Below are 22,357 nucleotides of genomic sequence, written 5' to 3' on the forward strand. Positions count from 1 at the left end.
GGCACGCTCTGGTCCGTGACTCTAAGCGGTCCGGCTCGGAAACAGCTCAGACGGCTCTGAGGCAGACATGGCGTCTCCCGCGCGGGGCAACCACGTGTGGGTGGGATCCGAGACGGGCATTTTGAAAGGTAATGAGGACTAGCCGCGTGTTGGGGTGGACCTGGAATGGAGGGTTTAGGGAGAGAGGAAGCAATGAATGGGCAGGGGAGGCTGGGGAGGGTTTTTCTGTCCTCGCACCTTCTAAACGTATTCAGGCACCGTGCCTCTGGGCATGTGTAGAGTGCGAGGGGAAATAGGCGAGGAGAGAATGGGGAGTGGGGGTGGGGGGAAGGAAATCACAGCAGGCTCCCAGCTGAATTTGCTGATGCTTCTTGCTTAACCCGCATTGTGTCAGGATGGAATATCCTGCCACTGTTTGGTATTGGGTTCGTAGTAATTAACTTGGCCTAACTGCAGGGTTGTTGGGAATGCGTGTAGGACCTTTCGAATGGTTGATTATGTTTGTTTAGTCGAATGGCTGGTAGCAAAGTTGATAGGAATGGCGTTATCAGCTGGCTAGTGAAGGATTTATGACTGAGGAGTGAAAGGACTGTGAGAAGAAGGGAGGGGCTGTCATGGAGTGAATTCCTAAGCTGGGAAGGGGTGGTAGGAAGGTGGAGAATGTCACTGACATTTTGCGTGGGCTTTTTTGTCTAGTCTTTACATTGGAAATGATCACTTGTATTAATAAAAATCTCTTTCCTATCCTTGATGGCTTGTGGTGAGAGTCTTTGAATTAATAGCAGAAAGGATCAGGACCATCATATATTGACTGTCTAGGAAGCTAAAAAGGGCCTTCTAACCTGGAGCTGAGAACAGTAAAGGGAATAGTTGGCCCGTCCGCCCGCAACACCTTCTCTTGGTGGCGGGTCGTGTGGGGGAATTGGCTGTTCTCTTGCTCCCTTCCCTGGTCCCACCGGATAAGTGAGGTACCCTCTTTTCCTTTTAGGGGTCAACCTGCAGAAGAAACAGGCCACCAACTACAGGATGGGGGACATGGCCCTCAATCGACGAGAAGCGGTCACTGCCATGTGTTGGGGGGACTCCTATGAATCGGAGGTGATGTGGGGAGAGGGCTGTTTATGGTGGGAAAGTCAGGATAGCCATAAATAAATAAATAAATAAAATTTATTAAAAAGAGAGAAATAAATGAATTTATTTATTTTTAATAAGAATTTTATTAGATTCAAGACAAAGGTCAAAACTACAGAAAAACAAAAAATAAGTAAATTTATTTCTGAGAGTTGGGCAGCATGCATGTTTAAATTATTATTATTTATTTATAAATATAATTTATATTTGCTATAATATTTGCTATAATTTATATTTGCTGTACATTTGAACAACAAATAAGTAAATATTATTTTTATAGAGCTTTATTATTTTTCAAAGTATCATTAAAATACAAAGCAGAAAGTATAGAAAAGATAGAGAATAGAACTAAAGAAAAAAAAAACTATAAAAGTGTCAATAGACAGAAAACAAAGACAGAAATAATAATAATAATAATATTATTATTATTATTATTATTTCCCCTCCCTCTTCTATCTTATTGAGATCATTTTAATTCAAAATGCCAGGGGTGGAACTTGTGACCTTACCTGGTCAGGATGTTCTTCACCACTGAGCTCTAATCTTTTTCTAAGGGGCGTTAACCCTGAAGGTCCATAACTCGCTTAATGATTCCTGTTGTCTTTCTTTTTCATACAGATCTTTGTAGGATGCCTTGATGGATCAGTTAGATTATTCAGCACTGAGAAGGGCAAGTTCATTGAGTCACAAGACTGCCTGGGAGGTGAAGGACCCTTTTGTGGCTTGGCTGTCCTTGATGGGTAAGAATGAACCCCTTTGATTTTTCTCTGCCCTTGAAAAAGGGCAGAATTCTTGAACATGAAAAACTACTCAGCTTTTTTCTGTTCCTAGTTTGAGATAGGAAAGAGATGAAAACGAACCTCAAATAGGCATCTCACAAGTACAAATTAAAGATTGCTGCCAACTCATCCCCCAGCCCAGCCTTGCCCACATATGTAATGTGGCACTGCCCTTTTTGTAATCCCACTCTCCAGTGTTAAATACAGCCCTGGGACTCCCAAAGGTTGCCCAGCAATGACTCTTGAGTTTTAAAATAATGTTTTTGTTTCATTTTAATCCGTTCAATCCTGTCTGATTCTCGGAGACTGCGTGGACAAGTCCCCGCAGTTTTCTTGGCGAGATTTTTAGGAAATGGTTTGCCATTGCCTCCTTCCCAGGGCTGAGAGAGAGTGGCTGGCCCAAGGTCACCTAGCTAGCTTCGTGCCTAAGGCGGGTCTAGAACTCACAGTCTCCCGGTTCTGGCACTTTAACCACGACACCAAACTGGCTCTCATAAAATAACGTAACTTTCTGCAAAACGCAGGTTCTCTCAGATGGAGGTAACCTTCCATTTGGTTGGCTACTGAATGAATGCCCTCTCTGTTTATTATTTGTTTAGTTATTCATTAACTAACACACCAACCGATACGGTTGCCCATCTGCCAGAAGGTACTCTGAGTGATGAGCAAGAATAAAAACACAGCAGGGAAAAAAACCATTTAAAACAAAAATAAAACTTGCATCCATGAATCAACCACACCACACCAGCTCCATCGACATCCTTGGGGGAAAATCCCGATCTTTGCTTTCTTGAAGGCCAAACCAGGTGGGGCCCTTCTGTATTTCCAGATCTTTGCACTGAAAGATGTTTTCTCTGCCTTTTTTCCTTACTCCTTGCAGTTCTCTTATCACCTGTGTGGAGTCTGGGTTGCTGAAAGTCTGGCGGGATTCCTGGTCGGAGAATGTAAGTGCTGCCTTAAGTTCGTGCTGAGGCCTGTGCCATTAGAGGTGGACATTTAAGGGCTGAAGTCCACCCATCTTAAAGTCGCCGAGGTCGAGAAGCACCGTCCGTGACTAACCTGTCTGTCCGACGGTGCCTCCGGTTGTGGCAACCGTTAGATGTGTGGGCCAACTCCCAGAATTTCCCAGTCAGAATGAGCATCATAAGACTTCTTGGAGCTGACATCCACACTTCTGGAAGCTGCAAAGGCTGGGGAATGGTGATCTAGCTGAAGACTTAAATGAAAAAATCGAGTTCATGCTTAGGTCTCAATTCGCGCGTTTAACGAACTCCACAAAAGGGTTGCGTTGTTCGACTTTGCAGTGTTCAGAGTGATCTTTCTAGGGAAAATGGGGTAATTGGTTCCAGCTTGATGGAAATAGGCAATTAAAAACTTTAAGCATAATTTTTGTACGTTTATTAATGGAATTCTGTGTAACAGTAGAAGAATAAACCCATATCCAAGGTGGAGGAGGTGAAAGTTACTAAAATTGTTTATGCTTGTTGTGATGAATGTTAGAAGTCACTTCTTTATATATTTTACTTTTTCCTTCCCTCTCTCCCTTCCTTCCTTCCCTTTTTTACATTTTTTTTTGTTTTTTCCTTTGCACTTTTTCCTTTCTTTCTACTCTTTTTTCCTTTCTTTTAATTTGTCTTAGCTTTTACTATTGCAACTGAAATATTTAATAAAATTTTTTTGAACAAAGAAAGAAAATGGCAAGGTTCATTTTCGCTCATCGCTCACAGAATTCTCCTCTATGGCAGGTGGAGATACAGGTGGGACCTGGTGTGTGCCGCATGCGGCAGAACTCCGAACAGCGCCATTGCGTGGCCACGGGGGGGAAAGAGAACTCTCTTAAAATATGGGACCTGCACCAGCCTCAGGAACCAATTTTCCAAGCCAAAAATGTAAGTAGCCTGTTGGTTTGCCTGGATTTGTGTTTCAGTGCAGGATCCTTGCATTGAGGCTCCCAATTTCTGACTAAAGGATTCACATGACTTCTCCCTGCGTTCACGTGACTTCTTTGTTCCTGTCACAGGTGCGCCATGATTGGCTGGACCTGAGGGTACCAGTCTGGGACCGGGACTTGGAATTCCTGCCCGGATCAGGGAAGCTTGTTACTTGTACTGGACACCATCAGGTAGAAACTGGTAAAGATGTGTTAGATCTTAAGCAACTCAAAGCAGTTTATAGCTGGTTAGTTGGATTTCGGCCTAGTAATAACCATACCAGATAACTCTAACTAGCATTGCCCTTGAAATAGGCTCAGAAACAATGTCTCTTGCAGAATGTGGCAGTGAGAGGCTGTTGGTCCCAAAAGCAGGGAGGCAAATTGGAAAGGGAGGGAGGCAGGGAGGAAAGAGAGAGAGAGAGAGGAAGGGAAAGAAGAAAGAAAGGAAAAAGTTGAAGAGGGAGGGAGGAGAATTGGAGGGGAGGAAGAAAGGAAGGAAGGAAAAAATTGGAAGGAAGGAAGGGAAGGAAGGAAAGGAAGGAGAGAAGGAGGGGAGGGAGGGGGAGGAAGGTAGGTAGGAAGGAAGGAAGGAAAAAAAATTGGAGGGGATGGAGGAAGTGGAAGGGGAGGGGGAGAAGGAAGGAAGGAAGGAAGGAAGGAAGGAAGGAAGGAAGGAAGGAAGGAAGGAAGGAAGGAAGGAAGGAAGGAAGGAAGGAAAAAAAAAGAATTGGAGGGGAGGTGGGAAGGCGAGAGGAAAGAAGGGGAGAAGAGAGAAGGAAGGAAGGGAGGAAGGAAGGGCAAGCAAAGGGGAGGGAGGGAGGGAGGGAGAGGAAGGAGGGAGGAGTTAGGAAAATGAGGAGGAGGCACCCCTTCAGTGGGGCAGAGCAGCCCCCTTCTAGCTGTTGGGCCCTGATGGTATTTCCTTTACTTTAATTATTTCATTTGGTCATGGAAGGGCTCAGCCTCACTTCTGACTCTCTTGGTCTTCTGCATCCAGGTCCGGCTCTATGACCCCAGCAGTCCCCAACGCCGTCCTGTCTTGGAGGTTACCTTTGGCGAGTACCCGCTCACGGCTCTCTCGCTCACCTCCGATGCAAAGTGAGTCTCTCTGCTCTCCCTGAAATGGGGCTTTTGGAGAAGGTGGTTATACAAACAGGGGCACGTTTTTCTAACAGAATAGAAGTTCTTTAAAAAAAAAAAAAAGAAAATATAAATGAAAAATGTGCCAGTAAAAGAGAAATGTTTTTTTTAAAAAAACAGAACACAAAAGATTAAAGGTGCAGCTAGTTATCCCTGTTGAACTTCAAACTGAATATATTTGGTTAACACAGTACAAATCATTAACAGAACTATAAACAATAAATAATACTTGAAATAATTAATGAATTAAATCAGTGCTAGAAATTATAGCCCAAGTAGGAATAGGATTCTATGGGAAAGAAAACCCAAGTCTCAGATGTGGTGCCAAAGCGTATTTCATTACAATCCAAGCATGGTTTCCAATTAGAATTAAACTCTGTATTGGATGTAGGAAGTTATTCTTGACATTGAAGGATACGCCTACAATTTAATTAGCTTTTCTTCTGAAGAAGGAATCCGTGATCTTTTTCAATAACAGGCATACAGTATATAAGATGCAACAGCTCTGATTCTTGCGTGAAGTGAACAATATGCTTCCTTGGTGATTTTCTGTCGCAAAGCAACATTTTAAGAAGACAAACACCTAAATTAATTCTTACTTATTTTTCCTTATAGTGCTGTTGTCGTTGGCAGTTCCCACGGGGATGTTGCAGTTATAGATCTACGGCAAGGTAAGACTGGAGAAGGGGGAAAAGGATTTAGCTCAAAAGAGAATTTGGGATGTGGGTCTCACTCTAAAAACCAGAAGCATGCTTTTTCTAAGCATGATCCCCACGGGGTTTTCTTTAACAAGATTCATTAAGAAAAAAGGGATGAGGTGACAACAATTTTGCTCTGGATTGAAAACGGAATGGCTTTACACCCGGATGTGGGTTATATTATTAATTCTTTTGCTTTAGTAATTTGTTTATTCTGTGTATTATATTTTCAGTTTTAACCCTTTGTGTGCTGCTCAGAATCCCCGCTGCAAGGTGGGCGGCACAGTCAAACCAAACCAGATCAGATCAAATCAAATCTTGGCACATCTCAATTTCTACCTTGCTAGCCTGGTGGCTGAAAACATCACCCCTAATTTGGCTCAGTAATGCAGTGGCAAAACGTGCAGTCCTTGGGGCTCTCTGAGCTTATTTGCTTGCAGACGTTTCACTGCCCAACCAGGGAACATCATCAGTGCGAGGGAGGGTGGGGTTTGGTCCCTGTTTATATACAGTGGCTTGCCCTGCCAGTGTTGGTGGGGGGGGGGTTTTCTCCTTGGTAGTTCCTGATTGGGGTATTGTCTTTTGCTGGATTGTTTGGCTGGTGTTAACCCCGGCTTATCTGGGTGTTGGCTGCCAGAGAGGACGTGTTCTGGTCTTTTGGTTTCCCTCTTAGCCTTTTTGTCTCTCTTGAATTGGGTGTAAACGTATTTATCTCTGTGGGTCTGTTGACGGCTGATTTGTCAGAACGCCAAGCTTCCAGGAATTCCCTAGCGTTTTTTTGGATTTGGCTTGGCCTAGGATGCTCACCATTTGCCAGCTGAGCCTGGTTGAGTCTGCCCAATCATACATATTCCCGGGCAATGGCAAATCCTATGTATTTCCTGGGAAGATGTAAGCCTGGCGAGTCAACCCTGGGACCTCTCTGCGACAGGGCGATTGGTGAACTGCCTCAAGGGTTTTGCTGGGAGCGTCCGTGCCATCCGGTGTCACCCGGCGCTTCCGGTGGTCGCCTCGTGTGGATTGGACCGGTTCCTTCGGCTGCACAACCACCATAGCCAGCGTTTAGAGCATAAGGTGAGAACTGGGGATTGGAGGGCACCATCTGGAGCTTTGGGGACCACCCCAAAGGGGTGGGGGCTGTGTGGGCCACAGGTTGCCTAACCTGACCAGAGACGCTTCTCTGCTGAGCTGCATTGAGTGCATCTCAAAGTGGTCAAAGGGCTTCCAGATGTCCAGGAAAGCTGGACGCAGGTTTTTATTTATTTTTTATTTTCTATCCCGCCTTTATTATTTTTATAAATAAGGCGGCGAACATACCTAATACTCCTTCCTCCTCCTATTTTCCCCACAACAACAGGGTTTGGGCTGAGAGAGAGGGACTGGCCCAAGGTCACCCAGCTGGCTTTCATGCCCAAGGCGGGACTAGAACTCACTGTCTCCTGGATTCTAGCCCGTTGCCTTAACCACTAGACCAAACTGGATAGAGATGCCCTGTGTAGGAATGCTTAACACGGAATGCTAACCTTTTAAGTTCCAATAGGAGCAAATAAAGATGCCTCTTGGAAATCTTTAAACCGTGGAGTCCTCGGTGCTCCCTGAGCCTTGTTGTTTTCTTGCAGACGTTTCATTGGCAGGCTAGGCAACATCTTCAGTGCGAAGAGGGCGTGGGCTTAGCCTGCCAATGAAACGTCTGCAAGAAAACGACAAGGCTCAGGGAGCACCGAGGACGCCACAGTTCAACCCTGAGCTACACATGTTTGCTTCGATTGGAATCTTTAAACTCTGGGAATCCTCATTCCTGGCTAGTCAAAACCAGCCATGGTGATCTCGCCGTGCAGGAAGCGAATCCCAGCTTTGCAAACTTTTCCTTGTGGGAGAATTGAAATGTAAAACTCCCCAGCAGCAGCTTAAAAATTCTTCTGACTGTTTCTGCCACGGGTGTCAATTACTTTTCTTGCATTTGGACCAACTCTGCTAGGTTTTCTTTGAACAACAGATGGGCGTTCTTCACAAAGGCTTAAAAAATGGGTAAATCTGGGACTTCCTTGATATGTTCCCTTTCTTTTATTTCTTACTAAGTCTGCATTGATTCCAGGTTTATCTGAAATCCCGACTGAACTGCCTCTTGCTGACCAGCAGGGAAAAATGGGAGGTGAGTTATCAGGAATGTGGGAGGGGCATCTTGAGTTGTCCCAACCCTGTTGTGGCTTATCAACCATGGCTTATAATATACCATACTGTGCAGGTCTCATTAATTATGGTTTGTTGAATAACCTGTGGCTTTCCATACATTTGAAGCTGAAGAATAGCTCTCCAAAGTCTGTTCTGCTTTGGAGTGAGATGTTGGGTGCTTGTCAAGCAGAGCAAGTTTTCTACTCCGGAGCTGCATTATTGCTCCCAATCAACCTAGGAGGCTTACAGGGGATTTGAACCCTACAGCCCAATTCCCCCCAATCTGTTTCTGTCCTTTCTGCAGAGTGAGGGCCTTGAGCCGTCCACTGACCTCCAGGACGAGGTGAAAGAGGAAGAGGAAGACGACGAGATTTGGAACTCCATGGAAGTGGTGGCCTCCAAGCGGAAAGTTGATCCAGATCTTGGCTCCAGGGCAGGGAGTGAGAAAACCCCCAAGAGCCAGGCCTTCAAAAAGCAGAAGACGACGAAAAAGGCTAAATCTTGATGGCGGTGAGAGGTACACCCTCTGCCTTTTTAACACAGAGCTGGCAAACTCTCATCTCATGGTTTTCTTAATGGACATGGGTTTGCTCCGCGGAAACGCCTTTAGCGCATTGATCAAGGGAGGGAAGATGAAAACACACTGCCCAATTCCCAGTGGGAAAGGTTCTTTATCCTCTTTGATCAATCCCATATTCCCTTTGAGTTCTGACGCTGGAAGAGCAGGGATTAGCCCACGCATCACTTCCAGGACCTTACAGGAAGAGTAGCTTATGAAGAGGAGGCAGAAAAGGTGCTGAAATTCCTCTCCCCCCCCCCCCGTCTTCACTTCAGCTGCTTAGTCTGTCCAACGATTAAACACGCCGTCTTGTGCAGCACATTTATTCCCCACTTTTGGCTGTTTCGGTAGCATCCGCAGGATCTGATGCTTTTGTGAAAGTGACACGGCGAGCCTTGCACTGCAACGCACACATAAGCCGTCCAAGCTCATTTCATCACTGCGCCCCCTCCCAGCCCTCCTTGATCCCCCCTGCCAATCTCTGTTTCCTTGTAAAGGGTGAGATGACAAATTGCGAAGCTGTGATTCCTTCCTTGTTTGCTAAGGTTGGAGTTTCCAGTTCAAAAAAACAAAACAAGAGAGAAAGGCTTGTCTCTCTGAAGTATGGATTGATTCAGAAAATAAGAAGGCTTTTTTAAGGAACAGATCTGTGTGATGCTAGATAAATGTAAAGGTGCTAGAGGACAGCTTTGTTAATTGTACATTATTTCTGCTCTTCAGGAAAGGCAGGAGGGAAGAAACTTGATTTAAAGCAGGAAGGATTTTTTATTTCTTAAAGGCCAAACTGAATCACTCGGAAGGCGTATCAGAGAAAAGACTCTCAGAGTAATGGTAATGAGAGAGAGATTTGTCCCCATTTTGGTTGTTGTTTACAAAGTATTATTTTACAGTGGTGTGTTTTGGGGCTTCAGCCTCCCAAAGCAATTTTCAAACGTTTTTAACCGAAAGCACCAAGGCAGAATGGTCATATTAGCGAGTTTGTATGTGCGAGACATTTTAAACGGAGAGCGTTTTGCACAACCTTCTCAACAAGGATATAAACTGTGAAGATTGGAATTGCATGGCCAAATTAGAGGGAAATAAAGGCATTTCTTAAATCCCACCTGTCTTTCCTGAACTGTGTAGAACCTCCCTGTATCTTCCCACCACTTTTATTAGAAATTCACTTTAACTCCATAGCCCATAAACAGCACTCCACCCCATAATCAAACCCTAATAAAACTCTTCCGCTTAACATCCCGTCCAGCTTATGCTGCAGTTGCTTTTTCTGCAGTGACATTATTTTAATATATTTCTATACGACTTTATTTTAAAACTCTCCAACCAGTTTACAATAAAATCCAATAATCTACCTCTTTGGTTACTGCATCAATGTTAGCGTGGCTGCATGTGGGTCTTGGACGCAGAGCTGAGCAGACAGAATTACTCAAAGGAGAGAGATTTTGAAGCCCAATTTGCTTTAAATGCGTGCTCGATCAGAATCGAGGCTTCCGGGAAGTTTTGTCCTGCAAGGAAATGTGTTCTTATTGAAGGGATTTGGATGCCAAAGTTTCTTAAGGTCAAAAGGGAACTGGGTTTCGATGTCAGCTATAAAGCATGCAGGAGGCGCAGAGAGAACATCCGTAACAATCACATTCAGAAAGAAGGTAAACGTTTAACCGGGCCATTTGAGGAATGCGCTGGCCGCCCAGAGTGGCATCTGGCTCCCAGATTGAGTTCAGAAAAGCTGTTTTATTTGTTTATTAAATTTACACGCTGCCTGCCCGACTGGCCCCAGGGCAGGATTGCCATTTTAAGCGGCTTTAAAAGGACATTGGATGACTGGCTATTAGCTCCAGCGGGGAAGCGGAGCCTCCAGGTTTAGAAGTAATCTATCTGGATGCTTTGGGGACGAAAGGTGGGGCTGCTTGGATGGGGAGCTTTCAGGGAGCCTCCCTGCGGGCAGCTGTGGCCCCGGGAGGGCACCAGGATGGGGAAGCCTCCCTGCCAAGCCCTCTAATGATCACTGGTTTCTGCACCCCGGGTCCAAACTCGCCTGCGATCCGCGCCGCCTCGTCCGAGGGATCTTCTGCCCCTCGCCCACCCGGGCAGTGGGGGTTTCTTCTGGCTTAAGCCTGGTTTTTCGCGGCCCCCTTGTCGCGGCTGAAGGTCGCCTTCCTAAAACGGGGCCGGGGTAGGAGCCGCGCGGAGTAAGCCGCGATTCTGACCCGCGAGCGCGGCGGGAAGGGGGGGATCTGCCCAGGGCGCAATGGGGCGATCCCCCCGCGATCGCGGAGGGGCGAGGGGGGCCGCGGGGCCCGCGGGCGTGTGACCTCACAAAGCCGCCAGGGCATAGCAGGCAGCGGCGGCGCCGAGTCCCTTGGGGGGCCCGGCCCCCGTCCAGGCGCCGCGGCAGGCGATGGGCTGCGTGGAATCCAGCCACGTGGACGAGGAGCCGGGTCGCGGCCCCAAAGAGCCGGAGGAAAAAGGTGGGCGGGCGGCCGGGCGGGCGTGCCCAGGGCTTTCCGCCGCCGGAGGGCTTCCCCCGGGCGCCGCGAGCCGGGGATGCTCCGCGGGGATTCCCCTGCACGTGGGTGGGAGGGGCTTCCCGCCGGGACGCTCGGGGAAGGGGCGTGGCTCTCGGGGAGAGGGTGGGGCTTATTGCGCGGCCCCGGCCGCTGGCGTGGAGTGCCGGGAATTGTCCCTGCGTGGTCCTGCGAGGGAGGGACGGTGGTTTCGCTCCTTCCTTCCTAAAGGTCGCTGCGGTCTTGTGAATCTGCATTCCCAACCTGGCGTAGTCCAGACGAGCGTTTCTCGACCTTGGCCGCATTAAGGCGGGCGGACTTCAACTCCCAGAATTCCCCAGCCAGCGATGCTTGCTGGGGAATTCTGGGAGTTGAAGTCCGCCCGTCTTAACGCGGCCGAGAAACGCTCGTCTGGCACATCGGAAAGAAGAAAAAAATGGGAAAATTAAGCTGGGAAGTTATCAATTTTAAACTGTATGGACCTTGGGCTAAGGTTAGAGTGCATTTCTTTTCCACTTCATCCGGCTGCGACAGAGAGAAGTCCAAGGAAAATTTAAATTTGTACAACACGTCTTTCCCTATTCCTTGTTTTTGGGGTGCTCAGGAGTTTGCCTCTCACTTGTTACATTTGGGGGGTGTGAGCTAAGATACGTACTGCCCCACCGCAGAGGATGGCTCATGCGGCTGTCTTGGAAATGCAGAGGCGTGCCTAGCGGCAAACATTTTTGTGTATTCTGTATGAAGTTGGAACTGCACATCACAGCGAGCTTTAATGTGGGTTGCCTGGTGTGGTGTAACGGGGTACCCATGAATTGTAAGCCATGGATTATTGTCTGATTGCCGGTTGTATTTCAGTAAATCACGATTAATGGAAATTTGAATTTGTTGGCCTCTGCTGTTATAAACTTCAGTTTTGCTTCCCCTTCCCCTCTTTCCCACAGTATTAATCCTATGTCAGCAGTTCCTCTCTAAAGCAGCTGTGTTAGCCCTTTTTTGTTTTTTATTTACCAAAACCTGTAAAAATTCTTGTGACGCCTGAAAGTATGAATCAGGTTATTTGCAGCTTAGATCCTCTCTCATGCAGCGTATGATAATTCTAAAATCATGTTTGACCTGCATGCAAATGTATCTTTTATGGATTAAGCTACTGTATCTGGATTTCCCAATGCCCACTGAGCAGATGGAAGTGGATAGTCAGGCCTCATGGATGGTTTAATTCAGTGTTTTTCAAACTTGGGGACTTTAAGATGCTTGGACTTCAACTCCCAGAACTCCCCAGCCAACATGCTGGCTAGGGAATTCTGGGAGTCAAAGTCCACCCATCCTAAAAGTGCTGGAGTTCAGAAACACTGCTCTAAGGCATTGTTGTTTCCTGTGTTAAATTCTAGACTAGGAGCTCCTTAGATCTCAATAATGTAATGTTTCCCCTAATAATTTTTACTCTCTTTTTCTTTTTGCTATAAAAAGAGAAAAAGTTGCCAAGTTTCTTTCTTTCTTTTTTTAGCTCCCCCTCTCAATTGGTTAGTTAGGGGCCAAAGTCTCATCCCGGGATTGTTCCGTGATAATGCTGAGCTGGAGCTAATAGACCAGCCTTTCTCAACCTTTAGACCCTGGAGGAACCCTTGAAATATTTTTTCAGGCCTCAGGGAACCCCTGCACATTCAGGCTAAAATGTAGGCCAGACATTACAAAATTATTATATTCATTTCCTGGGTAGGCCTGTATAGATGCATTAACAGTGTTCTTAAGCTGAAAATAAAAATGTGAAGCTGCCTGAATTTGAAATAATTTTTTAAATAAATTGTGATCTCCCAGGGAACCCCTAGGGACCTCTCGCAGAACCCTGGTTGAGAAACCCTGTAATAGATTAATAAGGAATCTCTTTGAATACTTCTAGATTTCGGGATAGACTGGAACCCCAGTCCTGGTATTAGGAGAAGCAATCTGCTCGTGATACGCATTTATTAGGTGCATCACTGAGTGAAGCTACCCGGTGGTTGTATGTTCGCCACCTTGAGTTATATATATAAAAAAGGTGGGATAAAATTCCAGTAATAATAAATAACCCAGGTCTCTCCAGTGCCAGCCCAACTCCTTAACTATTATGCCCTTTTTATGATGGGTATACCTCTACTTAAAGAAGGGGATTTTGCACAGTGAAGCGAAATCTCTGTACATGCAGGTAGTCCTCACTGAACAACCATTCGTTTAGTGACAGTTCGGACTTACAACGGTGTTGAAAAAAATGGCTGATAACCAGTTCTCACATCGCAGCACCCCTGTGGTCACATGATCATGATTTGGGCACTGGGCAACTGGATCGCATTTATGACCGTTGCAGTGTCCTGTGGTCACACGATAGCCATTTTTTACCTCCTTGGCCGGCTTCTGGCAAGCAAAATCAATGGAGAACCACGTGATTCGCTTAACGACCATATGGTTCACTTAACACCAGCAGTGATTCACATAGCGACTGCTGCAAAAATGGTGGTAAAATCATGTTGGATTCACTTAATGACTACTTCGCTTAGCAACCAAAATCCCCAATTGCGGTTGTTAAGCGAGGACTACCTGTAGAGTGGCCTTGATTCGGGCAGTTTATCCATCCATAAACCTTCATCTGACATTCCTGACCTTCTCTTGCCTTGTCTGTCTGCCCCTCTTCTTTCCAGGAAAAAAAAAGAAAAAAAATAGCCTACGGAAAAAATCAGCCGGGCAGAAGAAATCCTTGGAGGTGGGGAAGACAGGCTTGAAGTCCCGGTCTGAAAGTACCAAGATCACGGTGATTTGGCGACGTTGGTCTACCTTCAGCAGCACCCGCGATTCCTTTAAGAGTAACAAGAGTCTGGAGGGAGAGGCAGCTGGACCCAGTGACAAAGTTGCTCAGACCTCTCAGATTTCCAGCTCCAGTGGCTAGGCCATGGGGCTTATGATGAAGAGATCTGGAGAGAAAAGCTAACATGTGTTACGGCGGCTAGGTTTGACATATCTGGTACAGCTATGCGGAATAAACATTCATTATTGCGTATGTTTCCTACGAAGTTCTCGGCTGTGTGCCCCTCCAAATAATGGTGGGTATGTAGTGGTGCGAGGAAAAGGTTAGGAAGTGGGTTGTGAGGTCTAATGGATGGTTTAAGTCAGTGTTTTTCAAACTGTAAGATGTGTGGACTTCAACTCCCAGAATTCTCCAGCCAGCATGGCTGGCTGGGGAATTCTGGGAGTTGAAGTCCACACATCTTAAAATTCCCAGGCTTCATAACCACTGGTTTAATTCAGTGTTTCCCACTCTGGCCCACTTCTAGGTGCATGAGCTTCAATTCTCGGAATTCTCATCCATGGCTATGTTGGCTGGGGAATTCTGGGAGTTGAAGTCCACACACCTGGAAATGGCTCAGGTTGGAAAACCAATTGTAATTGGTTTTCCTGCGTATTGCAGAGCGTTGGGCTGGAAGATCCTTGGGGTCTCTTGTAAGTGTACAATTAATGCTTTCAAGCAGCTTGATATATCTCTGAATGTGTCACCATTAGGAGGTGCTAAGTGGGAAATTCGAAGATTTTGAAGCTTGTCTCCCAGGAGGCTGAACTGTGGCTTGTTATGCTCGTACACTGCTTGTCGTATTATGGAGCATGCGGTCCTCGTCTAGATGCAGTCCATGTGGGGTCTGCAAAGCAAGGCATTGCTTGCGCCACTATAGTTAAAATGTAGTAATGGAGAAAATTGAGGTAATTTGTAAATGACCTTTTCTTTACTTTCCTGGAAGAATGTGGGCGTGGATGGACAGGAATGCATTTGATCTTTTTACTTAATTCAACTGTGGGCTTTCTAACATTAAGTTCCAGAGTCCTTTTTTCTTTTGCTTAGCTCTGGAAATGCAAGAAGTAGTGAAGAGATAAGTATTTTGATTGTGCCTGCAGCACTACCCCTGCTCTGCATGTTTTTCCACCTAAGTGGGGGTGGGGAAGAAAGGAATTTGGGTTTGTCGGTGGCTGAAAGTCATCCTTCTCAAATTTGGCTTCCTTGATATCAGGGTTTCAGAAGCTTGGCCATTTCCAGACATACGGACTTCAACTCCCAGAATTCCACAGCCAGCATGGCCATGGATGAGAATTCTGGGAGTTGGAGTCCTCACGGCTGAAAGCACGGCCCCAGTGGGGAAACCCGACTCTGTACGGATTGGATTGCAACTCCCATCACCTCGTGTTGGCTGAGGATGATAAATCGTGCAGTCCAGCACACCTAGAGGGCACCAGGTTGGGAAGGGCTGAAGTAAGGCGGCGCGGGGTTTGTATCAGGCGGGACTTCCACAGGTGGAGCTTTCCCTAAGGCTTCACCTGCTGAAATTCTACCTGTTGCAACTTCTAGAAGGCTAGGCACTGCCTGCCTCCTGCTGGGGAACTGGGTGTCCCTCTACGGTAGGGCCCCGCTTTCTTCAACAGAGGCTACGCTAAAGCAAGGCGAAGAAAAGGCTCTAGGCCCTGCCGGCTTTCGTTGCCCGGCAACAGTGAGGCGTCGAGTTCCCCCGCTTTCTACCTCTGTCGCCTAGCGACGGCCCCCTTCCCTTCCTCGCCCCTCCACGTCTCGAGCAGGAAGCCACCCGGGGAGGCGTGGCGCGGTGACGTCCCACGCGGCGTCGTCGTGCGTCTGACGCCACCCGCCGAGGGGGTACGTGGCAGTGACGTCCCGGCCCGCCCTCTTTTCGGCTTGTTTGGCTGTTCGCTGCGGAGGCCGGCGCTCGGAGCCAGCGACGCCTAGAGCCGGTTCGGGTCCGCGGGGCCGGTGAGTGCGGGGCGGGGGGCCGCCCTTCGGCGCCCTCCCGCTCTGGCCGCGCGGTGCTCCCTCATAACCCTTCCCCCTCGCCTCGGGTCCCCCCTCCCGGGTCCCAAAAGCCCCCCCTTTTCCTGTTGGTGTCCCCTCGAAAGGGCTCCCCCTTCCCAGCGCCTTTGCCTCGAGTGGTCCTTCTCCCCGGGGGTCCCCCAGGCCTGGGGAAAGAAAGACCCCCCTCCCTCCCCTTCCCTTCCCGTGTTCCCTGTGCTGGGGTCCCCGAGCCACTCGAACTACACCCCCCATGCTCCCCAGCCTAGGAGACGGGCCGGCTCCAGCGGGGAGAGCCGGGTTCAAATCCTCCCCGCCCCCAGTAAATGGGCTGCCGGGGTTTGGGATCGGAGCCTACCTCGCAGGGCTGTGGGGAAATGAATTAATAAATAAATATTAAGCTAAGGCTTGGTTGATATAATGAAAAAAAGGTTTGATTGGGTTTGATGCCATCAGCTGACGGCGGCCAGCATACGATTTGGGTGTGATGGAACAAAACCTTTACTTTGTTCCTTTTCAGTTTTCCTGGCATTAAAAAAAAAAAAAGTTGTTGTTATAGATGGGATTTCTGTCTTCCCTTCAGGATATAGTCCATATTCCCTCCTGCATGGAAAGATGCCATATGCTCAGGCAGATCCTCTTAATAGTGGGGCTGATCCTCAGCTCTCTGGAGAGGCAGAAAAATCATAGCCTAGCCCTATATGAGGTAGCAGTCTTGGTGAAACTAAGCAGGGTTGGGTTGGGCCATTCCTGGATGGGAGGCCAGTTAGGAACCCCATAATCATCTGCTTCAGTTTCATGGTGAGTAGGGTATTGGTGTAGTAATAACTGAAGTGTTTGCATTGCTGACCAAACAGGTGGATTCCTACCCATCCCTTGGTTTTAGACATACTGTAGATCCTATGGAGGGATTTACATCATTTATTTTCTTGTTGAGTTTTGCTATATATGTTTTGGGGTTATTGTGCGTGACACTTCATGAAGGATCATAAAGGGACCTGTCTCGAGAAACTTGGAATGAATTTTTGAAGGCCAGGATGGTGTAGTAGGGAAGGTGCTGCAGTGAAGAGACCCAGGTTCTGGTCCACCCTCAGCCCCAGAAGTTCGCTGGGTGACTTGGGCCAATCCCCCCCTCTAAGTCTAAGAGCAAGGATAGTGTAGTTGTGAAAGTTTTGGACAGGAAAAGGGAACCCCAGTTTCTAATGCTCCCTTGGACATGGAGGCACTCAGGTGTCTTTGGACCAGTGACGATATCTCTGCCAGCCTACTTCACAGGCTTGTTGTGCAGAAAAATGGGAGGAGGATGTCCTGTGTCTGCCTCTCTATGCTCCTGAAAGAAAGGCAGGATATAACTTCATAAATAAGTAAAAAATTCAAGCTGAAAATATGGGAGAGAGATGACAAACTTTGAGCAGATATTCAAATAAGGAGAGATGCAAATCTCTCCTGTCTGCTACACTTTAGGTGTGTTGTATTGCAGTTCCCATCATTCCCAGCCTGCATGACCAAAGGTTAGGGAAAGTGGGATCAGATTGATTTTATGACAAGTGAGAAGGCAGGGAAAAAAAATGTCCAGATTTGGGTCTCTAAGCTAGAATATGTGCAGTAGCATAAACAGTCTAATTGAAGCTGAGAATATGGGGGAGAGATGACAAGCAGATATTCAGATAAAGAGATGAATACTGGGTGCAAATCTGTATTGCAATTCCCATCATTCCCAGCCTGCGTGACCAAAGGTTAGGGAAAGTGGGATCAAACTGATTTTATGACACCTGAGAAGTCAGGCAGAAAGAGTCCAGATTTGGATCTTTAATCTAGAATATGTGCAGTAACATAAACAATTTATCCTGTACAGTTAGATTAGAAAAGCTGGTTTAGGTAACTTCATCAGTAGATAAGTTTCACTTTGTTGAGAAGTTCACAGTTGTGGCATATTGTTGGTTTCCTATTAGTTTTCGGTCTGCGGTGACATTTAGAACAGCACTCAGCGCCTTTTGTGTCTTTCACTTTTAATTTCACTTCAGCTGTATGTTCCGAGCTATTGTCTGCTTAAACTAAAAGGGTCCCCCCTCCTTTTTTGCTTTTAGTAATTGAATTCCATTTAAAAAATAAACAATATGCAACGTTATAAAGAAAGAAAAAGAAGAGTAAACTAAAAGAAAAAAGAAACAAAATCATACAGGACGTATATTCACAAATACATACACATATATTAAAATGGCAACTATATTTCATGGTGATCCTGCATAGCTGATCTGAGTTGATAAATAATTGGTTCGTATGTTGCTAATATCACATCATAGCTGTTGAAGGTACATGTTTATCCTTTCAATACTGAAAAACAAGTCTTTAAGCAGGGCACAGAAAACCCACTTTCTTTATCCAGGTATCAGTCTCCATGCAATAAGGATATGAACATCTGAGAATATTTTCTCAACTAGTTGCATCCATGTATTATAGCAAGCGGTCCACTGGTGTCTTGTAAGCGTTCTGTGGGAATCTTGCTTTCCTTTTCATCTTGGAACTGAGCAGGGGATCATCTCACTCCACTGCCAACTGCTTGGTGGGTATAGTACAGTTAACACAAGAGCAGACCCATGCCAGATGCCACCAGCCAAAAGTAGATTGATATCTGACAATAAGTTCTACAAAGAATTGCCATTTCTGCATTTCAGTGTTGCTTGACTCCCGGTTTTATTTAGCCGAAATCCAACTGCAGATAACATTTTATGTCTCTAGTAAAATGAAGCCTCTATATCACTCTCTCTCTCTCATCCAGACACACACACAGATCTTAGTCTGTAAAGAGCGGTATAGTGGTTGTTCAGACATCTTAGGTAAAGGTAAAAGTTTCCCTTGACATTAAGTCCAGTCGTGTCCGACTCTAGGGGGTGGTGCTCATCTCCGTTTCAAAGCCGAAGAGCCGGCGTTTGTCCAAAGACACTTCCTCCATGGTCATGTGGCTGGCATGACTACACGGAACGCCGTTACCTACCTGCCGAAGCGGTACCTATTAATCTACTCACATTTGTGTGTTTTTGAACTGCTCGGTTGGCAGGAGCTGGGACTAGCAACGGGAGCTCACCCCGTCACGCGGCTTCGAACCGCCAACCTTCCGATCGGCAAGCCCAGCAGCTCAGCGGTTTAACCCGCAGCGCCACCGCGTCCTTCAGACATCTTATTCTTATCAATTATGACAATGTTTGTGATGAAATGGGAGATGGGGGGATAAATAACCAGACTTTCTCTGGTCCATTGGGGTAACTGGTAAGCCTCTTAAAGGATTCAGTTTCTAAGTTAAATACTTAGGAAACAATGAAAGGGAACTGGTGGGAAGTAGGTCTACTTTGAGTAGGTATTTGAGCATGGGGAAAAAGCAAGGCTTGTTTTTTGGTTTGGTGCAACAGATTTCTCCTAGATAGGACCTTTTCTTTGGAAGGCAAAGAAGTAGGATTTTTGCTTAGAAGTAGGATTCCAGTGGTTTTCTGGAGCTCGGTAACTGAGAAGGATATGCTAGAACCCAGACTGTGTCCCAGGAGTTGCCAAGCCATGCCGTCGATCGGAGCCTCAGAAAACTCCATGTTTGCAGAGGATAAACTAATTTGGGAAGGGGTACCCGTAATACGATGCTTTAAAGCAAGGATAGATAATCTGCAGCCCTCCAGATGCCATTGAATGATAGGTCCCAACGTTCCCTCGCAATGGATCACAGCTTGCTGGAATCCTGAATTTGGAAATTCAGCATCTTAACAGAGTCCTGTGTTCCCTCCTGTTTTAAACCAGAAAGTCAGAGCTCCACCTGGATTTTTTTTTCCCCCCCCAGGCAGTGGTGGCTTATAGATTTCACCATCCCAAGAGCAGCTGAGAGGCTGTATACATCTCTAGGTGGTAACAACCCTTTCTCTTTCTTCTGGCAGCCCCAGGTTATGAGCCCCCATGAATACGAGGAGACGCCACGGCTCCCGAAACACTGAGCAGGGCGTTTACCTGGGACCATCCCAGACACAGGCTTTCCCTCCGCTTGGTGCCCCTCCTGCTGCTGCTGCTGCTGCTGCTGCTACCCACGTCACCCCTCCTCAACCTCAGTGGGACGCCATGTCGTGTCAAGATCGGACCCAGGAGTTCCACTCGGCCTGCAAGTCCTTGCAAAGCAGAGAAGTGAGTGCCGTGTGAGGAGGACAGGGACAGATGCCGCGCTGATCCATTTTAACTTCAGACTGATACAGGGCCACTGTTGTAGCAGACAGCACCTTAATGGTGCCTGGGGTTGTATTGCAGTCTGTCAGAATCGTCCTGCTAGTGCGAACGACGGTCCAAATGAATAAAGGGTGCTCCTGTGCAATTAGGAAAACGTTGTTGGGAGCAGCATTTGAGGGAGGGGGATCAGTGTAGCAGAGGTTGGAAGAAGTTTAAAAGGCTCAGTGAAAGTCTGTCCCTGTTGAACCTTGTCCTTTGCATCCTGCCAAGGGAAGCCTTGTTTATGAACCAAAGACCAGCTTGGGTGGGATTTGGGTTCAGACGTCACCTCTTTTACCTCTTCCCCCATAACGTGGTCAATCCCCCAAAAACGTCTTAACAGACCGAAATGTGGCCGAGCTTTGCCTCCAGAAGGGCACCCTCCCAAGGATGATGGCTTGGCCCTGAAAGCACCCAAAGGCCTGTTCGCCCTTGGGCCCGCCCAACAAAGCTTGCTGAAAATCAGAGGGTCACTGTGGGGCAAGGGAACGCTTTGTAGCTCTATGCCTGAGATCGGGGTCCCTGGAAAGAAGCGGAATCTGGGCCATCCCCACCCGCTTTCTCTCCAAGGAGCCTTCTGGGTCACAGAAGAGGGAAGTCAGTTCTCCCCCTCCTTCTCAGCAGTCTTGTGGGGAAGCAGTGAGGCTTCCCTTCTTCCAGTGATTCTGACTACCAAGGGCTGGTTTTTCCTGGCTGCGGTTGAAGTCTTTGAAGACAGGAAGTGGCAGTTGGTATCCTGCCCAGTGTAGGAAGATGCTTGTTGTAAATGAGCACTTTGGCACCAGGGAAGTGCCTCCTGTGAAAAGTGAGGGTATGTAGACTTCGGTTTTCTAGGGGTGAAACAGTATAGGTTGTCCTCACTTAACCATTTGCTGAGTGACGGTTCGGACTTAGGACAGTGCTGAAAAAACCAACAACCAGTCCTCACACTTAAAACCGTCGCGGTGCACCGACGGCCATGTGATTACAATTTGGACTCTTGGCAACCGGTTCGCGTTTATGACCGTTGCAACATCCCGTGGTCACTCCATCGCCATTTTCAACCTTCCCGGCTGGCTTCTGGCAAGCAAAATCAACGGGGAACTGTGTGATTCGCTTAACTCCGGCGATTTGTTTAACAACCACTGCAAAAAAAGTCATAAGATTGGGTCACATTCATTTAATGACTACTTTGCTTAGCAACCGAAATTCCAATCTCAGTTGTGGTTGTTAAGCAAGGACTACCTGTAGCGATTTTCTTTTTTCTTTTTTTCCCCTATTTCTAGAATGGGTTTCATGGGAACAAGCCAGCGCCGAGTGGAGCCATGCGGCAAAGAAGTGAATTCACTCTCATGGCCAAGTGAGCAAGTTGGAGTATTTATTTCTAACAAGGGCAACTATAAGTCAGGGGTGGGCGGTGTGGAGCCACCTATAGAAGGCCCTTCGGCCGTGACTGCTGAAATGGACAGCAAATTCTCCCACCCTTCTAAGGCAGAACGCACATGGAATGGAACTTAAGTCCTGAAAGAAGCTTAACGTCAGCCCCACCTATTTTGCATCCTTGCACTGCTCACTGGAGCCCCCCCTCCCCAAAGTGTTAAGGGTGCCCCTTCCCCATCCTTGTCAGGACCTTAATGTAAAAGCTGCCCAGTTAATTCTAGGCAGCCAGGATCTACAGCGGCGGGATTTGATGCAGCAACAGCTTTTTCAGGCAGAGGAGAAAGCAAATTGGCCGGAAGCTTGGAGACATGAAGAAGTTCTATAGCCTTTTTTCAGGATGTCCAGACAAAAGATGGTGTTAGGAGTGGCACGGTCTTGGTTTTCTCAAAATCCTGTGATTCCTAGGAGAATTTTAGTAGGAGTGTCTAGGTTAGGAACCGCTGGTATTAACACCGAGGTGGCTAGACTTGGGCCCTCCAAATGCCATTGGGCTCACATCGACACCATTTGGAGCATGGTGGAATCTCCAGGCATCTTGAGGGTTATAATTCAATAATCTGGAGGATCACAAGTTGCCAGTTCCCAGAATCTGGCTACGATCGGCGAGTGCCAGGCTAAAATCGGAAAGAGTTGGGTCCAGATGTTTGCCCAGCTGGAAGAATATCTGCAGCTCTCTCTGTCCTGTTCCAAGAAGCAAATGCATTCTTGGCTTTGTCTGATTTGTCAAAAACTTGGCTGCCACAGCTCTTCATCAAAGATAATTCAGCGTAGGAAGGCAGTATTGTCCGCCAAGGATTCGGTGTTGTATGTGACGGCCCATCTCTTGTGATTCTCAGGCGCATTGGAAAGGATCTCAGCAACACCTTTGCCAAGCTAGAAAAGCTAACAATTTGTGAGTATCTGGGGTTTGCACGTGGCAAAAGATTACTGTGGGAGTCACAGTAATTGGGCAGTCAGGATTAATGAAAATCCG

The 22,357-nt window shown here is 47.1% G+C and overlaps 2 protein-coding genes across 3 annotated transcripts in view; both read left to right on the forward strand.

The window, feature by feature from the left end:
* On the forward strand, window positions 1-13,944 carry WDR74 (WD repeat domain 74). The gene is made up of 12 exons (XM_063317184.1): window positions 1-128; window positions 989-1,098; window positions 1,750-1,871; window positions 2,791-2,854; window positions 3,656-3,799; window positions 3,931-4,032; window positions 4,841-4,941; window positions 5,599-5,654; window positions 6,613-6,755; window positions 7,777-7,833; window positions 8,158-8,370; window positions 13,589-13,944. Exons 1-11 carry the CDS (start codon window positions 68-70, stop codon window positions 8,356-8,358), a joined length of 1,161 nt encoding a protein of 386 aa, XP_063173254.1. The 5' UTR covers window positions 1-67; the 3' UTR covers window positions 8,359-8,370; window positions 13,589-13,944.
* The window catches only part of STX5 (syntaxin 5), an 18,512-nt gene continuing 9,619 nt past the window's right edge, over window positions 13,465-22,357 (forward strand). Inside the window, exons 1-4 of one of the 2 annotated variants that reach the window (XM_063317186.1) lie at window positions 13,465-13,908; window positions 19,647-19,887; window positions 21,231-21,304; window positions 22,221-22,276. In XM_063317186.1, the coding sequence (XP_063173256.1) occupies window positions 19,666-19,887; window positions 21,231-21,304; window positions 22,221-22,276 (352 nt within the window). In that variant the 5' untranslated portion in view covers window positions 13,465-13,908; window positions 19,647-19,665. Of the gene's footprint in view, window positions 13,909-15,566; window positions 15,694-19,646; window positions 19,888-21,230; window positions 21,305-22,220; window positions 22,277-22,357 lie in introns of those variants that run through there. The other variant, XM_063317185.1, reaches the window with a different exon arrangement.

This window comes from Candoia aspera, chromosome 17 (genome assembly GCF_035149785.1).
Source record: "Candoia aspera isolate rCanAsp1 chromosome 17, rCanAsp1.hap2, whole genome shotgun sequence".
Lineage (NCBI taxonomy): Eukaryota > Metazoa > Chordata > Lepidosauria > Squamata > Boidae > Candoia > Candoia aspera.